The sequence below is a fragment of the Amphiura filiformis genome, chromosome 8, assembly GCF_039555335.1.
Source record: "Amphiura filiformis chromosome 8, Afil_fr2py, whole genome shotgun sequence".
NCBI lineage: Eukaryota > Metazoa > Echinodermata > Ophiuroidea > Amphilepidida > Amphiuridae > Amphiura > Amphiura filiformis.
The window spans coordinates 61,657,844-61,681,192 of NC_092635.1; the positions used below are offsets into that span (position 1 = coordinate 61,657,844).

At 37.7% G+C, this 23,349-nt stretch overlaps 1 protein-coding gene and 1 non-coding gene across 2 annotated transcripts in view; one reads left to right on the forward strand and one right to left on the reverse strand.

Moving 5' to 3' along the window:
• Nucleotides 1-1,500: 1,500 nt before the first annotated feature.
• LOC140159330 (E3 ubiquitin-protein ligase RNF115-like) overlaps nt 1,501-23,349 on the forward strand; it is a 36,618-nt gene continuing 14,769 nt past the window's right edge. The window contains exons 1-5 of the mRNA XM_072182772.1: nt 1,501-1,622; nt 17,771-17,847; nt 18,620-18,692; nt 19,124-19,250; nt 20,407-20,569. Coding sequence (XP_072038873.1) covers nt 1,530-1,622; nt 17,771-17,847; nt 18,620-18,692; nt 19,124-19,250; nt 20,407-20,569 — 533 coding nt within the window. The 5' untranslated portion in view covers nt 1,501-1,529. The remainder of the gene's footprint in view (nt 1,623-17,770; nt 17,848-18,619; nt 18,693-19,123; nt 19,251-20,406; nt 20,570-23,349) is intronic.
• Nucleotides 12,488-12,559, reverse strand: Trnav-gac (transfer RNA valine (anticodon GAC)). The gene has a single exon. It is a non-coding gene; the product is annotated as a tRNA-Val (tRNA).

The window sequence follows — 23,349 nt, forward strand, 5'->3', positions numbered from 1 at the left end:
CGTGATTTGGACCCCTTAATTTTGTGCGTCTGTGTAGAATTAGATCCCTGGACCCCTTTATTTGCCAATTTGGACCCCTGGCCTCGGCAGGTCACCGCTAACCCTGCCCCCGTACCAAATTTTTTTCAGATCCCCCCTATAAGATTTTGTTTATCTCCCTTTTTAGGACCACAAACTTTTTTGATCGCTCATATTTTCCAACCCCCCACCATGATTATGATTATGAACACACCCTAAGAGGATTTTTTTTTTTTTTTTGGGGGGGGGGGCTGAGACGAATATAGGCCTAATATTCAACCCCATAGAAAAGTATATTTAGGGGCTGTGCAATAATTATGACCCCTGTGGGAGGGTAAAATTGGGGAGGGGGCAAGAAATTTTTGATGAGCCGAAGGAGGGTAGCAATTTTTGGCAAGCCGAGAGGGGGGGGGGGGTGCAAGCGATCTTTGGCACATATTCACAGGGCGCCTTTATAATAAAACGCTTTAAGGCTTAGGAAAACGGTACAGAAACGCCGGCCCCCCAACTCAACCCAAAATTGGCAACCATGAGAGTTACCAAATAGCGCGGAAAAGGGATAATTTTTTTACCAGTAGCAAGGACCACGAAATTAGCAAAATAGGGGGCATTTAAATTGGACTGTCCGCGAAATTTGACCGTGAAACCATAGGGGGTATTTAATTTGCACTGTCCGCGAAATTTGGATAAAAGGGGTAGGACTTGAGAAAATCCGGTCATTGAAAAAGGGGTGATTAAAACCCGGGGGGGCACTTCAATTTGAAATGGATATAGGTGTAGGGCTGGCGCTTTCGCACTAAGGGGCATTCGGTGAGAGCAACATGTAGGCCTAACAAATATGGGGTCATTGGGTGAGAGCATGATTTTTGGCATTCGGTGAGAGCAAAATGTAAAAAATATGGGGTCATTGGGTGAGAACATGACCTTTTTTTAAATGGAATCTTTGGGTGAGAACAAAACAGCGCCACAAAACCTCGAAAATCGAATTTCTAGTTCTAAATGGCTTCAAATTTCTTTATTTTTTCAAAATAAGTAACAAAATCAGTGATAAATGAAAGTTGCTGTTCAAATTGAACTTATAAGGGTCTTTGGGTGACAGATCATGGAAAAATAGGGGGTCTTCGGGTGACAGAGCGCGGAGCGAGCATGCGTTCGTAAAAAAATATGGGGTCTTTGGGTGACAGCGATGCTGAAAAAGGGGGTCTTAACAGCCCTACATACGCGTCACCTCCAAAGTTGGAGTGCCCCCGGGATTAAAATTCTAGTCATTGAAAATGGGTGTTTGAAATTCCTTTTTTTCGCATGAAAAAGGGGTAAGATTGAAAGATTTTTGTCCGCCCCCCCCCCCTCTTAGGAGGTTCAAAACTTTTAATGCCCCCCCCCCCCTAAATGCCTCGTGTGGTAGAACCTTGTAGAAGAAATCGCAAAACGAGAATAGCTGCCGTGAATAAATTCACCTCGTTCCATGATCGAAAACGAAAAGGGTCATTTATCACAGCCGGTGTGTAAAGATGGCGGAAGCTGCAGTAGATTCCAATAACACAAGTGTTACGGAACGTTTTTTCTGTCATCAATGTACATCTGAAATATCTCCTGTTTTACCAGTAAGTGTTATGAAAACTTCATGTCTTGATTTATGCTCATTTAGTTTGTGGTGGCAGATCATTCTGGGCGTAGATTGTAAACCAAGTTTGAGCTGAGATTGTGCAAACATAATAAATTTAATACATGATTTCACTCCAAGAAGACCTTAATTTTTTACCATGGTTCAGTGGTCTGAAGATTGGGGAATGAAATTTAACCCAACTAAATGTGAAACAATGCTTGTTTCCAGAAAGAGAAGCCCAGGCACCACTTCTTATAGCATCACTGGAGTCAAATTAGAGGAAACAAACCACACCAAATTGTAACCTATAGTAAGAATTCCAATTGAATGAATGCAGCTTTCAACTGCTGTACTCCATCCAACCGCGATCGTATACCGCGTATTTCAAACTACAACGCGAGCGCACGACCTTGGATACAATGCTAACCAATCATGAGTGTGTTGGCATGGTTAGATTCGCTTTCGCGTTACTCACGCTCAGTCGCCAGTGTCCGTTTTAAGGAAAAAAATCTGGTCATCCGCCGGATGACCATGCCATGAAATCTGGTCATCCGCCAAAATTTTTGGTCATCCGTATATTATCCCCCAAAGTCGAAGAAATTCCGAATTGAAACTTGCTTCGCCATTTTTTTCTCAACGCACGTGCGAGGCGACGTTGAAACAACGTTTTTGCTGTCAAACTGTCACGACCTCAAGGCACAGTTCCAAACAAGCATAATTGCGTGGAAGCGATGTTCAGTGTAGTGTATCATTTACAGATTCCTTCTAACAGGCCAAAGGTCAACGAAATAATAACACAATCACAAAGACACAGTACGAGTACGGAGTAAAAGAAATCTGCACAGTGCACACTAATTATAATCGAGCCCAAACTAGGTATGTGGGGATGCGGCGGTGTGAAAGCGAAATACGAAGACTTCCGGGATGGTTGTTATCATGTTCCATACACGACCGTGCGTAAGCTTAATGATTTTAAATTGACTTTATCGAACAATTACTATTTCAATTAGTTGGCGATTTTAGCTTTAAAATCATGGAAAACTGATTGGGAAAACTGAGATATAATTACGTTTTAAATTAATTTTGATGAGGAATCGTAGGACATCGTTTCAGACACTGTAATGGTGAAAAATATATGTGGTAATCCGACGGCAATTTTGGCCCTCAGGAGGACGCCCGGATTACCACTTAAAACGAACACTGTCAGTCGCACATGCTGGCGTACATTGCGCAGTGTACGCACAAATTCGTCATGCTATTGAAAGCTGCGTTCATTCAATTGGAATTCCCATGAATCATGTACATGTTATGTAGGTATGCCAGGTGAATTCAAATTTGCCATCAAACTGCATCATATCAAATTAAAGCCCTTGAGTAAAGAAAGCCAACACTGAAAACCTTTTTGTCATAGCACTTTCCGTAGCAAAGTTACATCTTGTCAAAGATTGACTTTCATCAAAAAGATTCGGCTAGCAAAATTCCCAAAAACAGCATTACGGGGGTGTTTCTAGATCTTAGTCTCATGACGATAGCACCTTTTTTTAATGGAACTGCTATCAAAATCTCTCTGAAATTCCATGTGCGAGTCTCTCATCACCAAAAAAAATCATATATTTGGGTCAAGTGAAGTATAGACAACATATTTATGAAGGTTTCCTTCTTAAAAAGCTTCTTTTTAATTTCAATGTAAATTTGTATTGCCGGTTTAGGCCATTTTGACTGACTAACAAATGTGTTAACTGAGGTTTCCCTGTGATACCTATGTTATGTAGGTCATGTAGAATTTGTAGGTATCCACATTGAAAAAGATCTCCGATGGAACAAGCAGACCCATGCTGCTGGCAGAGGTATTGGCGTACACGTCCTAAATTTCCTCAGAAGAAATTTCCATCATTGCTCTTCCTCCGTCAAACATTTTGCAAAGAGATGTTGTATTGTACTTTGCTTTGGTGTGTCCTCACTGCACTATGATTTGACTTAGTCCGAATATTCAGACCCAGAACAAAATATTAATTTCTGACATGATCTTGTTCAGGGTCTAAACTGTTTCCATATGAAATCTTGATGGCAAATTGGACAATAGAAGCACATGGTTCTATGTGACATCTTTTTAATCCCTATTCATGTTACGTGAATCACGCTATTGTGGACCATCCTTCTGATACTTGAGTGTTTGGACAAGCGGAACGGTTTTTGTCTACCTCTCTGTTTGTAAACAAACCAGGAGGTCGAAATAAATCCTCCTCGCCGAATCACGAAAGTCAGCGTAATAGTACGGCACTGGATTTGACTACAGGTGGTATGCGTGGGAAATACAACCAATACAAGATACAACAGAACAGGCTTTTCCATACAGTGAACAATAAACAAGAAATGGAATCCATCTGCACAAGCGACTATCTTTAGTATTGATGCTTTCAGGCTTTTAAATGATAGCAAGAAATGGAAATCGCCCCAAAGGAAAGATTTTAATCGTGAAATTGATCGCCACATCTTATGGATTCACATTAGCCTACCCTCCGGCGGAACTGTCAAACTGTCAATTACAACGTCTACTAGTGGAGTGGTTTTTAAATCCACACTCATCAAACTAATCAAAACTGTAAACTACAATTTTATCGAAAAATTCAAAAGAAGAAATGGCCAATTCCACTGTTACACACGTTACAGATACATGCATCTTGCAACTTTCAAGTGAATAGCACACATGTTTGCTGTTAGGAAAACGTTTTATTTCTTAGTATGCTACTAGTACACACTCTAACGTTCAATATAATGAAGCAATTTTGTTTTGGCTTTCTTAGTTAATTAGGCTACAGATATTAGAAACAAGCGTTATAGACGTTACGCGAAAGTGCCTGCCTTTTTGACAGATGGTGCATATTCTAAAATCTCTGTTCAGTTAGTGTTTTATTTTTTTCTGTTTATATTGAGCAAGCCCTGACTCCATTCCAGTGTCCGAAATAAGGAAAATATGGAGGTTGTCCCGAGGACAACTAAAGCATGAATTCTGCTTGTCCTCAAAACATTTTGGTTATCCCCAAAATATATATGGGCAATTCCACGGTAACTCGTGCTACACTTTATGGCGTCCTTTTACATACTTTGTGCTCCAGCTTTTAAATTGATTTGATTGGAATCTGTATTTTTTGTATTTTAATACCCAACATTCAAGGCTAGATCCTCATAGTATTGCTAATTCAGGATATCAACTTTTGTATGTATGGGACAGCTGTAAAATCGGTAACTCGTGCACGAGCAGAGGACATGCTTAAAAATCACTCATTTTTATTTTGATGGTGTGCTAAAACAAAAAACACTAAAGCCTTATTGATTATATGATAAGTAATTGCTATAATAAGGTTTGTTTTGGTATACCTTAAAAAGTTGTGCCCCTCATAGTTTTACATTGACTGGCAAAAACATGGTAACTCGTACTACGGTAACTCGTGCTACAGTTTGTCCCGCCATATATAAAATGGTATTGTTCATCTAAATGTCAATTTTTTTTTATAACAATTCCTCAACAACTGGTGTAATGATCAAATAACTCAATCTATGTACAAATAACCCCCCAAATAACCCATCTATGTACAAATAACACTATTCAGTGTATGTACCAGCATACAATGTAACACACACATTACATACAAACATCCCAGCCTTACATACGCCTTGCTTGATCCTGTTTGGATATTTTATTCTAGGGCTTAAATTTAAACAGTTAAATTGAACAGTCAACAATTGATAAAACTTTTACTTCCATGTTATTTGACTCTAAATTCCCTCACAAAACTTGTAATGTTCATGGTTATTTGCTCTGTAATAGCACTGGTTTCTGTGCTGTAATCTACCTGTATGATGATTTTCCAACTGTAGGATAGTAGCCTCGCTACGCTCGGTGCTCGCTCCGCTCGCTATTCGAGAGGCGTCGCGGTTTGTGGAACGGGGCTAGTTCTACTCTGTAAGTTTTTTAAAAATTGCTTTCTGAGTTATAGAATGTTTGGTCATCTTTTGGTTGAGACCATTTCCTGCTTGGTGCAAATACTCTAGTTTGCCCGATTTCAATCACTTCACTAAGCTGGAAAATGAGCCTCATTACACTCAACAACAAACCAATTTCCAATACAAATCTCAGAACTATACAAATCTCAGTATCAACAATGTCACTGTGGCTGTTAATCTCAGGATTTCCAGTATCTATTTTGTTTGTTTTATTTCTTCTTTTGCCTGGGTTACTCATTCAGTGGATGTTTTAAGGTATCCTCTGTTCTTCCATGAGGCCCATATTAATTGATTGCGTTGGTTCCTAGGCTAGATCCTAGGGGAGGGCTAAAAATTTAGGTTGCATCATTTTGACCATGCAGGTATTGTTGATAGTGGGATATATGCTAAATAGCATGTTTTTTTAGAGAGACTGTACAATGTAAAGTCTTTGAGCTTAAACAAAAAGAACTTTATTGGTGTGTGCAAAAATTTGGTATTTAAATAAATTTACACTATTTTGGCACATGATCGGGTGAAACTGGCTCCTTGAATCTTATCTCTATCTTTGCCTTCCATATTTTTACTTTAATTTTCCTGCGACAGGACGTCACTTTTCTCTTTAATTTTTGGCCCCCACACATGTGTGGTTGCCTGGTTGTTTCTTTGTTTCTTTCTTTGTTTGGCTGTCCGGGCGGAAGCAAATTCATTAATCCACTGTACAGCTCCAACACAATAACTACAAACTTGGTACTGGTATGGTGATAGAATAATGGTGGCTTGATGTGCTGTGTAGTTTTGTGTTATGTTATTTGCATATTTATGAATATTAATAAGCTTATTTACAAATTTTGTTACTTTGCAGCATTATAAACACAATAACCAATCAACTTCAAACTTGGTTTGGTTGGATATGGTGGCCTGATGTGCTGTATAATTTTGTGTCATGTTATTTGCATATTTATGAATATTAATGAGCTTATTTGCATATATTGCATATTATTTTTTATTTACAAACCTTTGTTATTTACACACTTTTGTGTGTGTGTGTATGGGCACCTTAATTACGAACTGCATAATTCTAGTTTGTCATGGGGAAGGCTGACCCCTTCCCCCCCACACTGGCTACACTGCTGCTAGAAAGCTGTTAGGCCCTTTACAATTAATTCTTAGTTTCCTGTTTCCCGCCCGCGTCCAAAGTAGAGAATTGCAAAATATTTAATTATTTTATTTTTATTTTGGATTTTCTCTTTTAAAATAACTATTAATGACTTCCATTTGCTACTTTCTGACTTTGATCATATCAACTATAATGATGAATAAACAAAGAACATAACTGTACCATTACTAATGTATAAAATCAATCATAGTTGTAAAATAATTAAATGCATGTTCCTAGTCAAAACGGGTTGATGTAGGTTGCGACCGCTTGTTTTAAAATAAAGAAAATAATAGATAATTAGTAATTAATAATTAAAAGTCGCCTCATCCCTTGTTTTCAACCATGAAACAGGAAACTAAGAGTCAATTGTGAAGGGCCTTACCAATATCATGGTCACATATAAATGCATATTCATGTAGTTGGGAGATCCTCTATTGCTGCCAAGTGGTAGATTTTGCATTACCTTTGCTGGTACAGGGGGAAGTGGGCTATGGTAACTCGTGCTACATCGGTAACTCGTGCTACTGGTAACTCGTGCTACAGTTTTAAATGGGTCATTATTATGTGATGGATAGTGTTTTGTATATTAATTTCTTATTTTTACTCAAGGCACTACTAGTAGAAGGAAAATAATAAGTGGCATCAATTAAATTGCAAACATTTTGAAAATATATAAAAAAATGCATCTTTCGGTAACTCGTGCTACGCCATATTTAGTGCTATGAAAACGCAATGAAAGAAAAAAAATAGTTACCAATACCATGGTCACATATAAATGCATATTCATGTAGTTGGGAGATCCTCTGTTGCTGCCAAGTGGTAGATTTTGCATTACCTTTGCTGGTACAGGGGGAAGTGGGCTATGGTAACTCGTGCTACATCGGTAACTCGTGCTACTGGTAACTCGTGCTACAGTTTTTAATGGGTCATTATTATGTGATGGATAGTGTTTTGTATATTAATTTCTTATTTTTACTCAAGGCACTACTAGTAGAAGGAAAATAATAAGTGGCATCAATTACATTGCCAACATTTTGAAAATATATAAAAAAATGCATCTTTCGGTAACTCGTGCTACGCCATATTTAGTGCTATGAAAAAAAAAAAAAAAAAAAAAATTAGTGGGGATTATTTAAAATGTGTTGGATGTTTCTTGAAGACCATATTTCAGAGATATAAAATGTATCAAATTTAAAAGAAAAGTGCCCATGTTTAATAAAATAGACCCACTTGGAAAATATCTAAGTTGAACAGGAGTTTTTCACTTAAAATACACTCTCCAAAGAAACTTTAAAAAAACACCAAAATGTTAGAAAAATGCGAAAAAAGTTTATAACTTGAACCTTACATCTGTTTGGAATAATATAAAAGTTAAAAGAAATATATATTGGCAATTTCATTTTTTTTGAGTCATGTCCACTTTTGCTTGGAATTGCCCATATATGTCATTTTTTTGAGTGCAAAGAATCCAAATAGTGGTTGTCCAGGGGATAAGTAGGCCTACTTAGCTCAATATGGTTGTCCCCAGTGATTTTTGGACAAGAGGACAAGAGGATAAGTGCTTATTTCGAACACTGCTCCATTCTATGTAAACATGAAAAGCAAGTTTGAAAAACATCGCTACATGTAGGGACTACAATGTACTTGGAAAGAGTGCAGAGACAAGCCGCCCGCGCAAGTTTTGTTTATACCAACACTTAGGCTAATGAAAGTTGACTCCCAGTTTCCCGTTATCCGACTCGGTCAGAAAAAAAATGCCGATCAAATATTTCATTATTTTCCATTATTTCATTATTTCTCATTTTTCAAGTTTTTAAGAAAAAAAGGATAGTTTTAATGTCATCTTTCACGTCCGCCACGTATTTTAAGCACTTTTACGCCGACCCTGACCGGCCCGAATAGTCTTTGCAAACGCTGGGTTAAACCACGTGGTAAAATGGCGATATCGTAGGGCGCATTTACTGGAGACTAGCAATTCCCTGCATCTAAGTTTCTCCTACCACTAAATGGATAGACCGAACACAAAGAGAGGCAGCCAAGTTCAAGGGAACCAGCGTATGAACAAATATGAAAGCATTTCTACCGTGCACTATGTAGCGCGCTCTATATAGACAACATCAAACTAAATAAAATTTGAAGTCAAATTTATTCTGCTTTTCTTACAAATATATGTATTTAATAAAATAAACTTATAAATAAAATGATTTATTTGTCAATTTCTTGCATGGTTGTTTTATTATTAACACGTGCACCCTGTGATGATTTTTACCAGCAACCTCCATGTGAACGTTCGAATTGTCAAATTTAGTTTATTTCTGCTTTCAATTTTGTTTATTTGTTCATTTTGACTGTGACAATTTACTTTCCCCTACTGGTGTTTTTGATAAATATGTTCATTTCTGTGAAGGTGGAGGAGGAGGGCAAGGTCCGACTGCTGTGGACAATTATTACAACCGACATTGGTCAATCATTTAATGTTTTATTTGCCGGACTGTCGCTGTCTGATCTCGAGATAGTGAGATGCAGTGTTTGGGGAAAGCAAGTTGTCACAGTCCTGCAGGTTCTCCAAAGACTATCATGGACTTCTGGTGCTTTCATATGTTGCACAACCTATAGGTTAATTTGAAGATTCCAAAGAAGATGTGCTTAATTAAAATTTGTTTTGAAGACTAAGTTGGTAAAATATTTGAGTGAGGCATGGTCATTTAATAGGCCTACTATACTTTATTATTTTATTTGGGCCTCAAAACATAGCATTCCGTAATTAACTTTGCACCGATAATGAAAGTTTGAAAATAATGAATAATGAATAATGAAACAGTCACCTACCCAGTCATGAAAAACTATGTAACGGGAAACTGGGGATCAACTTTCATTAGCCTTATGGCAGAGATACCAGTGTTACCCAGCTGCTCAACACTCTTCAATGGGAGCCCCTGAAGACCACAAGCACACAGATTAATATTATTTTATAAAATGCAAAATGATCTTCTGGAAGTCATAGACTACCAAAAATTCACAGAGCCAAAATCAGACCGTTGCAGAAGAGGCCACTCAAACCAGTTTGTAATCCTGACTCGAACTACCGACGTGTACATGCGAACTCATTTTTTCCACGCACCATTAAGACATGGAACAAGCTTCAGCAGTCAACTGTTGTGCAACCAGACCCCTTCAAGTTCAAGTCATCTCTCCTGCAAGACCCAGCTCTAAACAAAAACTAATCCACCCTCGCGAGCCTCCAGTTCAAAACTTCTTCAAGGAGATTTTTGGAGGTTACCAATACCAAGTACCAAGTACCATTCATTGACTTGCGCATGATAAAATTGGCAATTGATGAATTGAATGATCATCATGATGCACCAGATATGCATGATGATATAAAAATAAATTGCCTAATTCTTCAGAATTCAGGGTATACATGTGATGATGATCATCTCGAGAAAACTCTTTTCCCTATGCCCGGCCCTGATGACGCTGTCAGACTTGCTCGAGAAGTCTAGCCAAGAATTTGCTCACCGATAGCTTCACATTCTGACCATTGCATTCATTTCAAAATCTAGTTGGATTCGCTGATGCATGACACCGTGTAAAGCAATGTAAGTTCAGAAGTAATCACAACCATTGACAACCATGACGGTATGACCAATCACGACAGGCAAATATTTGCATCAAAAATGTTGCTAAAATTACACTTCAGCAAAATTTTAGACTGTCCAAAATAGGCAAATCTTGCTCAATATATACAGTTGACTCATCGAAATAACTTTCATCGAAATTTCAACATTAACAGAATAAAAAACCTCCGGTGGAAAAAATGGCACCGCTGTCCGACCGGAAAACGATAGTATTACGCACTCTAGCATCGAACGCATAACTCACTGTAAAAAGGAAACTACTCGTATTGGACAAACCACCTCGTTTTGAAGTGCCCATGAACAATGGTGGATTAGCTTTGTTATCCTGGCAATACAAGTAGCAAAACAAGGTATAAAACGAGTACATATTACACCCCATTTTTAAGTGTTTTGCCACCCAGCATTAACAAATCAATAAACTAGACAATGCTCCATACAAATAGTGACCAGATAATCTCGAATTAGTTCTCATATTAGTACTCGTTTTGAAGTGGAATGTCAAGAGCTGGTCTTGAATTGTTACTCGTTTTGAAGTTGATTGTGTAACCAATACAAAGGAGAGACAAAAGATAATTCCTCATTGTTACAGGGAATTAAAAACGAGGTGGTTTGTCCAATATGAGGTACTTTTTTTTACAGTGACTATCGTGTGCAAATTTGAAGCTAGAGTTTTCGAGTAATGTCAGACTTTCATGACTTTCCTGCCGCTGCGAGCTGCGGTAAGCAGCATTGATGAATGATAAAAGCCTTGATTCTGTTGGGGTGTCTGCAATGCGCGTGCATCACACCGCTCAGGGTCAAGTGGCATGATAGTATGCAACCAGCATAACATGCTATATTTATTTATTTTCAGTACATTTTTTTGTACACCCACATGACCCAAGTTAGCCTAGATCCTAAAAACGGCGATCTTTTCTTTTAGACCGCCGTTATAGGGACTAAATTATTACTTTTACATCAAGGTTTACTTAATCAGTGGGAGTGGTCTAGTTTGTAGACACATAATCTGATTGGACAATCGCATGATTTTGGGTGCCGTCTATCACTATCAGGCTATAGAATACCGTACGTGAAGTTGTAAACAAGTTTCGTTCATTTTATAAAAAGGGGAGTTTTTATAACGGTAATTTAGTTTTTGCTTTAAAAAAATAGTTTACAGTTATTAAAATAATATTTAACTGACTAAGAATGAGAATAAACGATATGAGTTTTTGTTTTTACTATCCTCTACCGATGATAGACGACAGGCAGGTCCAATATTTTTACTGTAGTGCGCCAGGATCCACTACTCAAAATATCGGTACCGGTACGGTACTCAAGGTTTTAATGTATTGGAAGGAGGGCAGGGCTTCGATAAATGAGGGAAATTATGGGGTAAAAAACAAAGTTAAAACAACTTTTTGAAAACAAGTGAAAATGGCTAATCTGCAAGGAAGTTTTTGTCTCAAAATACAATTGAAAAATTATCGGAAAAGCAAGACACATACCTTCGTAAAATAGGCATCACTTTCGTCATATAAAAAGATGATCAAATGAGTGGAAAGTGGCAAAAAATTTGTGAAATGATGAGGGAATTTTTTAAAGAAAGATACATGGTGTTTTTTGAAAAAAAATTGCATCACGCAGTAAAATACTGTCAAACGCGCTTGAAAATGTTTGATACGCGAGCGTAAATCACTCTCAAAACGAGCGTACCCAGAAAGTTTTGGAGTTTGCATCACCGGTTTTGCATTCAACTCATTTACGTCAAAAATTGCGATAAAAACAGTGATTTTGGAACAAAATAAAGCTTGTTCGAAGAAATAAAAGGTATGTTTGTATGGTCATTTTCACAGTAAAATAATATAATCATGCAAAAAAGGGAAGAGGCCTACGCATCATACACTGGAACATGGAAACATTCAAACAGTACAAACTAGCGCACGAGATCAAATTAATGATGCTGAATCGTATTCTTAATAAATCAATATACAGGGAAAGAAGAATTACGACGCACACTAGCACAATTAAGCGTGAATTTACAAGTGGAAACATTACATGCATAGGCAGATATACCAGAGTAAAAACTCCGGACATACCTGCCTGTGCGGGGACTCGAACCCCAGACCTCTCGCTTGTCGGGCGAGCGCTCTACCACTGAGCTACACAGACTGTCCCTGATAAACAGGACTCAAGTCTGGTACTTATGGATATGAGCAGTCATGCGGGGTAAACAGTACAAACAACACATTACATACCAGTGTACGAGATCAATTAATGAAGCTTACACGCCGGCCTAATATAATCATGCAAACAAGGGAAGAGGCCTACGCATCATACACTGGAACATGGAAACATTCAAACAGTACAAACTAGCGCACAAGATCAAATTAATGATGCTTAATCGTATTCTTAATAAATCAATATACAGGGGAAAGAAGAATTACGCATCGCACACTAGCACAATTAAACGTGAATTTACAAGTGGAAACATTACATGCATAGGCAGATATACCAGAGTAAAAACTCCGGACATACCTGCCTGTGCCGGGGACTCGAACCCCAGACCTCTCGCTTGTCGGGCGAGCGCTCTACCACTGAGCTACACAGACTGTCCCTGATTAACAGGACTCAAGTCTGGTACTTATGGTCGCATGTCATGAATTGGTCATCTTTTGTGTAACATGATGTAAAATGAGAAAAATATCACCAATTTTGATTCAATTCAACACAACTTTTAATGAATACATTTTAGACCATTATAAGTATATATTTCTGGAAAGCTTATATTACAAGGATGCCAAATCAACAAAGTATAACATCATAATACAGGGTGGGTAAAAAATATACAGGGTGGAACAACAACAAAATTAACATTTTTCTTGTCATGGCAAACTCCAAATTTTCCTTTTCTGAAAGCTATGTAGCTCAAAATAAATATGGATTCAGAAAGTCATTGCATGGGTCCTTCAAACAAATTAGGAAGAAAAAGTTTGGTATCCCTTGCGTTAAACATACAGGGTGGTCAAAAATTGTAAAATAATTTTACAATTTTTATGACATTTATCAATCAAAACTTCTTTCCTCCATTTCTGGCACTAAAACTAATAGCATAATTGAATTCCTCATCAAATGTCCTTAAAAATAGGTGTACTTTTGAATAAGCAGGGTGACTTGGGCAAGAGATAGTCCATTTAGATATGTCGAAGCATAATACACACACTTTGCACAGTAACCTATAGGGAAAACTGTCTTAATTAGCATTTAATTAGGACACGGTTTCAGATTTGAAGCAGGTTTGACTGCCAAAAATGGCAAAATATAAAGTTTCAAAAAATATTGTTTTAAATATGTTTTCTAGACTGAAATTTTGTGCAGAATTCATTTCTGAAGTCAGAAATGCACAATCTGTCATTGTTTTCCTGATATGAGCATTACAGTAGAGGCATATGCTTTTGACGGAAATAAAAATATGAGATCCATAAGATCACAACATATTTGAACTCTATTGGCACACTTATAAAGGCTCTGCAAGGCTCACATAATGTTGTCAGGGGCGGATTCAGGGGGTGCAGCCGGCGCAGCGCCTCTATTTTTTGACTAGCAAAGGCGCCGGTAACTTAAGGGGCATTTCGTGATCCACAGCCTCATCCCCCACTTTTCTCAAAAAAGTTGAGATTTTTATATCACTGGAAACCTCTGGCTACATAATGTTATGTACAAAATATTTCTTGCAGATTAATTCGTTTTGCAAAGATATCGTGAAATTTGAATTTCGTTCTGGTGCACCAGAACGAAATTACAACGCATTGTCTATGGAGCAGTGTAATACACATAATCATGCATAACTCATAAGCAAAATCGGAATCAACTGAAATTTTGGGAATAGGCTTTTTTCGTGGATATGTACTGAAAAATGTCATAAAAAGAGGATGCTAGGATCACGAAATCCTCCTTTAAAAATACAAAAATTGTAAGAAATTTAAAAAAAAGGAACAAATTCGGCCATGAACAGCAAACAATGGGCCAAAACCGTTGAGTTTTCGAGGGGGTAACCCCCTTTAAGACATATTTTTCGTCGTCGACCAAAAGGCGCCCCCTTTATCAAAAATTCCTGGATCCGACCCTGGTTGTAGTGCAAGTCTGACATCTGATTGGTGCACACACATTGAATATAGGTCACATGATTGCGCAATATTACAGGTACTAATTGTTCCCGATTTTGCTCAAAAATGGGGTGGCGAGTCAATTTGATAAAAAAATTAGAACTCAACAAATATGCATTTTAGCAAAAGTTTGACACTATATCCCTGTAGTACTGTATCATGGGAATAACTGATTAGTTTTTTGAAGTCAGAAATGCAAAATCTGTCATTGTTTTCCTGATATGAGCATTACAGTAGAGGCATATGCTTTTGACGGAAATAAAAATATGAGATCCATAAGTGACAACATCATCACAACATATTTGAACTCTATTGGCACACTTATAAAGGCTCTGCAAGGCTCACATCATGTTGTAGTGCAAGTCTGACATCTGATTGGTGCACACACATTGAATATAGGTCACATGATTGCTAATATTACAGGTACTAATTGTTCCTGATTTTGCTCAAAAATGGGGTGGCGAAGTCAATTTGATAAAAAATTAGAACTAAAAAAATATGCATTTTAGCACAAGTTTGAGACTATTTCCATGTAGTACTGTATCATGGGAATAACTGATTAGTTTTTTAAACATGTCGCCCTCATATTTTTTTTTTTGCGATTTTTCTAAATGCCAAATTTTACGTAATTTACAGATGTCACAAATTGATAAAAAAATTAGAAAAGAAAATTGAGAAGGATCTAGGAATGGAAAGATATTAATGTTATACCCAAGTAGAAACTTATATACTGTGCATAACTGATTTTTTTTCAAGCCTATAGCTCTTGTAGTTTTCTTGTAATCCCGATTTTTATAAATGGCAGGAATTTTTACACACATCAAAATTTTAAGGGGTAGGGGAAACATTTTTACATTTTGCAAGTCTTTCCCTTAGTTAAAATGAACAAAGTTAGGTATCAACTGAAAGCCCATTCAATACTGCATAGACTGGTAGGTCAACCATCACTGTAGCACCTTCCTATCAAGAGTTATGATTTTTCAAACCAATTTTTTTTGCAAAACGGCTTATTTTGGCATGTCAATTGTCACGAGGCATGTCATATTTGAATGATTCTGGCGCATAAATGATTAAGTCAATCACAAAACAAATACCTGAATCCATCAATAGTACCCTCAGCTGATATGTTAACATTTTAAAGGGCCATATCTATGTATATTGTAGACTCTATGAGTATACAAAGTTGGCATGTGAGAATTTTTGTCACCCAAAAAGTGTGTTTTTCGGGCAAAATCGGCCACAAATCAACATTTTGTAGCAAAACGATGTACGATGCACGCGTATTGACAAAAAAATCATGTTCTACAAACAATTTCACCCTAGAAAAGACACCTTAGAAATTTAACATAGCTATTTTCACTCTGGGGTGAATTTTTACACACTTTGGCAGTGAAACCTGCTTCAAATCTGAGACCATGTCTTAGGTAATTTATTAGTTACATCTTTTGTTACAGTTGATCTACTATGAAGTAGATCTACAATCCAGGATGATATATGTGCAATTTGAGGTCCATGCTAGTTGTACTTTTTAAGATACAAAGGTTTGAAGTTTGCCATATTTTCACAATTTTGTGTATAACCCTATGGGGCTCCCCCGACCCGGCTGCTCCATTGACACATCTTTACATATTGAGGTATAAATCTCAAAGTTATTGTCCAATTAACTTGGGAGTTTTTGTATTTGAAAAAGAACATAATTATCTACAAAATGACACCAAACTTTCTACATTGTACAATAGGTATTTTACTTTTAGAATAAACCTAACTTGAAGTGTGACAAAAGCGTTTTCATGTTACGGCTGCTCCATTTTTGGGTGACCTATTTGTGACATGCGACCTTATGGATATGAGCAGTCATGCGGGGTAAACAGTACAAACAACACATTACATACCAGTGTACGAGATCAATTAATGATGCTTACCCGCCGCCTAATATAATCATGCAAACAAGGGAAGAGGCCTACGCATCATACACTGGAACATGGAAACATTCAAACAGTACAAACTAGCGCACGAGATCAAATTAATGATGCTTAATCGTATTCTTAATAAATCAATATACAGGGGAAAGAAGAATTACGCATCGCACACTAGCACAATTAAACGTGAATTTACAAGTGGAAACATTACATGCATAGGCAGATATACCAGAGTAAAAACTCCGGACATACCTGCCTGTGCCGGGGACTCGAACCCCAGACCTCTCGCTTGTCGGGCGAGCGCTCTACCACTGAGCTACACAGACTGTCCCTGATGATAAACAGGACTCAAGTCTGGTACTTATGGATATGAGCAGTCATGCGGGGTAAACAGTACAAACAACACATTACATACCAGTGTACGAGATGCAAGAAGTATCTTAATCAACATCGGAAACGGTAAGATTCCGGTGTACGGAGTCTAGTCCAAAACAGAAATGTTTTGTAGACTCCTAACCGGAGCGATCTTACCTTTCCGATGTTGATTATTCCAGACTCTGGCCACCCCTACAAGTTTGGTCCGGTAGGGGATCCCAAGTCGGATAAGGGATGATTATCTGGTGTGACGTCACCAAATGGGTGAGTCCACCTGGGGAACGTTTTTTGTGTGTTATTTATGCTGGTTTCATACTTTCCTGCCGCTTGCCGCTTTGCCGCTCTGAAGATGATTTTACTTCACCGCGCAATCTCACTAAAAACGCTTAGCGATGACCAGCGGCAAGCCGATATATCGATTACTCCACCGCTTTGCACGGCGGCAGCACCGCTGGGAGTTGAATTCAAGTCAACTCGAGCGGTGCCGCTCTGACGTATGAGAACAAAATACGATTTTGGAGGCGGTGCTGAGCGGCAAGAGTAGCTTTCAGAGTCATGCCGCTGCCGCTTAGCGGTGTGCCGCTCCGCTTGCAGAAAAGTACAAGCGGCATGATGAAACGTCATGCCGCTCAGCGGCAAGCGGCAGAAAGTATGAAACCAGCTTTATTCATTTATGTGGGACAAAATGACTATTGGTTTTTTCCGCATCTCGGGATCGATGCAAGAAGTATCTTAATCAACATCGGAAAGGTAAGATCGCTCCGGTTAGGAGTCTACAAAACATTTCTGTTTTGGACTAATTTGTATGCTTTGCTGGTAAATAACTACAGCTCTAGGTACTGTGGTACATTGCCTGCCTCGCCCACAAGGAATAAAGATTCAGAATTTTAACAATGTGATATCATTTCACTTTCTGTTTTCAGGATTATACGTGTCCACAATGTGAAGGAGGCTTTATAGAGCAAGTGTCTAGTGATAGTGATGCAGTAGAAGCAGACAGGTATGTATGACATTCACAAAGACAAACGTTGGACAACCATAAATTCTGCACCCTCAAAATATTTAAATTGTCCTAAAATATGTGAATTTTTTGTGTGTAAAAGAAATTTTTTAAATTGTTTTTTACTCCTTCAAATCCATTGTAATTTGTATTTCGTCACCGTGCTACACTAATTGCCTACGTCAGTTTTTGTAATTTTGAGAACAAGGAACAAAATGTGGTTCAAGCATGCATCACTTACATGTACGTAATCACCCTAATTATTTAGGCTTATTCCCTTATTTTTTAGCGATATCCACTGTCCATGGTATATACAATGTAGAACAACATTTTCCATTGAAACAGTGGAAGTGTTTGAGTAGGTACGCATTTAATTTGTTTTAATGAGTACTTGTGGGTGCGGAAAGTATGGGACTATTTGTTTTCTGAGTCCCAACTCCAACAGATAAAATAAACAGGGTCTCAAGCTCCATTTGTCCACCGGTTATAGACCCATTCAGCTTGACTGGTAGTTAGCTATGTGTACATTGTACTTTTAAGCTGAAACTATCCTGGCAAAAAGTGTCAATATCTCATAATGCCAGAATCCATGTAGCAGTGTGTTTTAACTCTTTCTTTGTAGCTCTTGGTTCACACAAAATTCACCTCAACTAGGCTCTACTTTTGTATGTTGTGGGACACAATGAATGTAAATGTTGTGTTGCTGTCGTTAATATTTAGAAAAAAATAACACAGTGTGAATCACTTGTTTCATTTTGTTTTTCCACTACAGAGATTCTGATGGCAGTTCGTCTGCAGATGGGGTCAGTGCAGAGGTCGTTGACCCAGCCCTTGCATTCACAACAGTAAGTCACAATTACCTAGCTATCACCTATAATCTGAAAAACTTGCAAACTATGTGGCCCCAAAGAATTGCTTGCTTAGGGTCTGTTGGCACAAATTCTGACATGGTTATCAAGTTTTAGTCTCAAATTACGGGGTCCAGGTTAATCTTTAAAATTTGAAAAATATAGGGTCACACACAATTTTACTGTGCAAAAAAACCCAAAACTCAGTCCTTGTGTAAACATTGTCATGGCTCCATTACCCAAAGATGGAATCAAGACTGTGGGACAGTCTGAGTCTAGTAGTTTCCATGAATTGGCACATTTTATCTCCTAAAATGATCCACTTCGTATCACAGTTGGGTCAAAGAATTAATTTAGCTTCAAAGCTCATTTATTTAGATTATTGAGTAAATGTGTAATGTTTACATGTGATGTTTTTATTTTTTCAGTTATTTAGTCAGATATTAGGTCAAGCTGCAGCACATCAACATGATCCTGGCTTAATGAGGAGACCATTCAATTTAGCAGAAAGTAGTAACAATAGCAGGTCATCTAGCTCAGGATCAGATTCAACAGGTATGCTTCATTATTATGTAATTTGTATAATGAGTGGTGGAACAAGGAGGATGTGGAAATACCAGATTAGTCAAATAAACGCCCCGGGAGCGTTACATTTTCCCAAGGGGCGTTTATTCAAGGTCAATTTTAGAACGATAATTCCCGTTAAAATCATTAGGTAAACTAAAAACACATGCTAAAATGACAAACTATGAACTAGAAACACTGACTTCTGGCTCACTTCCGGGGTTTTGATCCAGATTTTCGCCAATTATTGACGCTAATGGACCATGTGCGCAACTTGGTAAGCTTACTACACAAGATAGCATGGAAATATCGGCATTTTTGAAACATCTTGGTTGAAAAAAAGTGGTGGGGGGGCGTTTATTTGAGGGGGGCGACTATTTGACGAAATACGGTATATCCCAAAATAATCTACACTATTTTGCAAAGACCTATCGCACTGGCCAACCGATCGCGTAAAATCATGCCTGCTTCACACGATGCCACACAGATTGATCGATGAATGAGGTGCTGATGTGATATTGATGTGATTCAATTAGCCAATCAGAACCTGACTTCATGTCTAAGCCATAAACTGCGCCAAATCGAGCAATACGATAGATCTTTGCAAATAAACAGGGTTGTAGCTATGGTGGGCGGTGGAGCCCACCACTCACTGCTGGAGCCTACCACTGAAGGTTCATTTTGAAACTAGAGCCTACCAGTCAAACTAAAATAAACATTGGTGACTGACAGCTCTAAATCAGCGGTCAGAGAACATGTAGTGAGATCTAGGTCACCAGATTGATTGGGAAAATGTTAAGGTACTTGAACGGGAGCAGAAAGAATTTTCCCGGAGAGTTCTTGAAGCCATACAGATAAGGACTCAGAAAACCGAGAAAAAACGAGACTAAATCATGACCAAGGACTAGAAATAGATCCTATTTACATCCTATGACATCATTCTGTCAATCATATGACGTCATCAGTGAGAGATATCCCGATTGTAGACAAGATATCAACAAAGTCAGACTAGTGAAAACGTTCCAGGTGAGCGAAAAAATTGTGTAGTGTTGAAGTTAAAACTTTAATTCACTTTCTTCCCGCCTAAACAATTGAACTACCAGTAATATTTTCTTTCTGTCTCTTGTATTTTTGTGACACTGTATAGAGGGCAACACATCTGGCAGTACGTCTTCATCGTCATCAACAGATCCAAATAGAAGAGAGCCCTCTGGGCCACGGTTACATCAAGCAACAAGACAAACAAGACATCACTTCCCTAGAATGCATCCAAGGCCAGACAGAGGCGATCCTGCCACAGATATGATAGCGTATGTAATCAGTTTCTTAGTTCAGTTACTTTAAATTTCTATGTTCTTGATAAGCTACAATGATACATTAGACTAAAACCCTGGCAGAGATAAACTCAAATTTCATAACCTCATGAATAAGTGCGATGCATGTGAAACAATCATTTTTATTCAGCTAAGTATTAGTAAGCTCTGTGAGCACATGTTGTGCGTCGTACAAACTGAGCTCGCACTGGCTGTCGTATTTGGATTACTCTCTACCGTATTTGGATTACTCTCTACCGTATTTGCACAGATTGTGATTCATGCTCCTATTATTGGTCGTCCTGTATTAACCTGCAAAATGCAAAAATTTTTACAAACTTTTGAGTCAAATTTTATGTTAAATTTTGTTAAGTGAAGAGATGAAAGTGACGGTTATGAATGAGGTTAATAACTCTGCATCAGTAATATGTCGGGCATTGTGCAAAATTATGACATATCTGCTAATTTGGAGGGTATTGTGAAAAATCTTAAACATTTTGCTTTGGACCTCGGAATATTCCTTAGTTCCAAAGGCAAAATGTTGAGATTTTTCACAATGCCTTCCAAATAACCGATGCACAGATATGTAACTGAAACTCATACACTGCAAAATTCCTGGCGACAGAGTGACTACATCGCACTGGAACTCTGAAGTCACTACCGCCGTCACTCCCGAATAACCTACCCTATGGTGGCCGACAGAGTCACTACAGGAGAGTGACTACATCGGAAACAAGGCAGTAGGGTACTATGCAGCAGTGTCATCACGTAGTGACTACAACTGCTAGCCTCCGATGTGTTACCTGCTCGATGCCGCATCGGCGACTCATGATGTACACCACCGACTAGATTCCGACAGTGGTCCACATCTTGTAGTCACATCAAAGTGACTTCCGTAGCCAGTGCCCCATGTGTCGCCTGCTCGGTGCCCAGTCGGTGAACTTCAAGGTGACTACGCTGCCGAAAGGTCGTTGACCGAACCCTGTTATGAGTTCGAACACTCTGGGGACGCGCGCTGATGACAAATACGCGTATCATGCTTGTTTACTGCTTGTATACGCTCATGAATGGAAGGAGTTGGTTTTATAATTAATTGATTGATGCATGCTGTACAGTGGGTCTGTACGTGGTTCTACTGCCGTCTTTGTTTTTGTTTTGTTTTTATCGTGCTTTTGCATTCTTTATCATTTATATTTCAACTGTGAGACTTCCGATTCATTTTGTTTCATTTATTTATTGTTCTCTTTTATAATATTTTAATTCTTTTTCGTGCCTGCTTAATAACCTCATCAACTGTGTGTTTTATTTGCAGTTCTTGTTCTTGGTTTATTTGTTTGTTTGTTTCACTTCAAACATTTTTATTTTGTTTATTTGTTTGCTTGTTTTCCCACAAAACTTATATCATTGCTTCAGTGGTTAGATGACATGTTTTGCTATCAAATTATGTCTATTTTTTCATATTTTGCATGATAACTTTATAATTATAGGCCTATTGAAACTTGTTTATATTTAAGACGAATTGTGTTTTTTAAAGTTTTAAAAGAGATATTAATTTTCAGCCGAAGTTCGCAAAGTATGCCTATTATAAGCCTAGCATTTTCAATTTATACATTTTGATTTGCCAAAACTTTACTTATTTTGAAGCAAGAATTTTTCTGTTAGGCCTATATTTAAAATTGATTTATAGGCCTAGCATGCATTTTGTTTTACTTCTTGTCACTTTCCTGAAAGGTCTACTGCAAATACTTTTACTGCCGTAAGTTTATGCAAAACTTTGGCTTGTGCTATTTTCTTTTTCCGTTTTTCAAAATGGTGTTTTTAAAGGCCTATATTAGTTTGATTTGTTTTTCATGTTGATATTTTTTATGTTATCAAAGTAGGCCTATGCCTATAAATCGGTGTCACATCAATATAGGCCTGTTGCAATGTTTGTTTGAAATTGTCTTATTTTTTATCACACAAATATTAATGTTTGTTATGAATTATTATTGTTATAATTATTTATTTATTTTACACATTTAATATTTTAATTCATCAATAGGCCTACATGCTTCTTATAATATTCCTACTTTTAACTTCTTTATTTGCAATTTTTTTGAAAAAGTTGTTTTCTTTCCACGTGGTTCTTTGTTTCTTCCATTCTTCGTTTATTGATTTCTTCCTGTTTATTTATTTTTTAACTTTTTATTTATTTAGTTATTCAAATAACCACCAATTAACAAATATGTATTTTATTCATCATATTAGTTTATTGAATTATACTTTGTTTACTGATCATGTTTATTTCTTTTACTAACACATTTATTTTATTCATCTAATATTTCCCTTATTTTTAAAGTCCAGTTTGCAATTTCCCCTCCCTAATCCCCTAAAAAAAGCAAGAAATTAAGAATATTATTTGAATAAATCAAGAGAATATAAACAATATGGCAATAAAAGCAAAACCGGCAACCCAAAACGGCGATACTGAGCACCCAGGCCCATTCGCGTGAGTCGCACCGGTGTGACTCTCCTCATGAAGTCACCGCTACCGCAAGTCACTCTGTAGAAACCTAGGAGGCTGGCTACCCGGCTATTTCGGACCGGCGATATGGAAAACCGAGGTGTAGTTTCCGATGGTCTGACATTCTGGTGACATCGGCGTCACACAGATGAGAATCTTGCAGTGTAATTGGAACCAACAGGCAATAGCTGCATCTTTTAGCTCAAATTTAAGACTTAATTTGTGGAAGTCGTTCAAGAAGCAAAGACACAACAATCCAAAAACCCAAGGAAGA